The sequence below is a fragment of the Corvus brachyrhynchos genome, unplaced genomic scaffold (genome assembly GCF_000691975.1).
Source record: "Corvus brachyrhynchos isolate BGI_N302 unplaced genomic scaffold, ASM69197v1 scaffold346, whole genome shotgun sequence".
Taxonomy (NCBI): Eukaryota; Metazoa; Chordata; class Aves; order Passeriformes; family Corvidae; genus Corvus; species Corvus brachyrhynchos.
This window is the reverse complement of record NW_008238644.1, coordinates 6,420,527-6,420,785: the sequence shown is the minus strand read 5'-3', so window position 1 is coordinate 6,420,785 and position 259 is coordinate 6,420,527. Positions and strand designations below refer to the sequence as shown.

The window sequence follows — 259 nt, the reverse complement described above, 5'->3', positions numbered from 1 at the left end:
CCCCCCCACCCCCCCCCTGCAGCTGGAGCCCGGGTGGGGCTGGGAGGCAGCCGGGTCCTACCGGTACCACGGGGACGTCCCCAAGCTGTCCCGCTTGTTACCCCTGGGAGAAGCCGAGCTGCCCCCGAGCTTCACCTTCACCTGCTCCCCGGAGCACCGCACCAAGGGCAAACCCGTGGGCATCGCCCAGGGCGTGCCACAGCATCCCAGTGGGAGCAGCGGGGACACCGAGGGCCCGGGGCGCTGCCGCGAGCCCCTC

General features: G+C 73.7%; 1 protein-coding gene across 1 annotated transcript in view; it reads left to right on the top strand.

The window, feature by feature from the left end:
* Nucleotides 1-253, top strand: part of AMER1 (APC membrane recruitment protein 1) — a gene marked incomplete at both ends in the record, with an annotated part of 2,960 nt that extends 2,707 nt beyond the window's left edge. Inside the window, one exon of the mRNA XM_017737506.1 lies at nucleotides 5-253. Within this exon, the coding sequence (XP_017592995.1) occupies nucleotides 5-253 (249 nt within the window). The remainder of the gene's footprint in view (nucleotides 1-4) is intronic.
* Nucleotides 254-259: the final 6 nt, after the last annotated feature.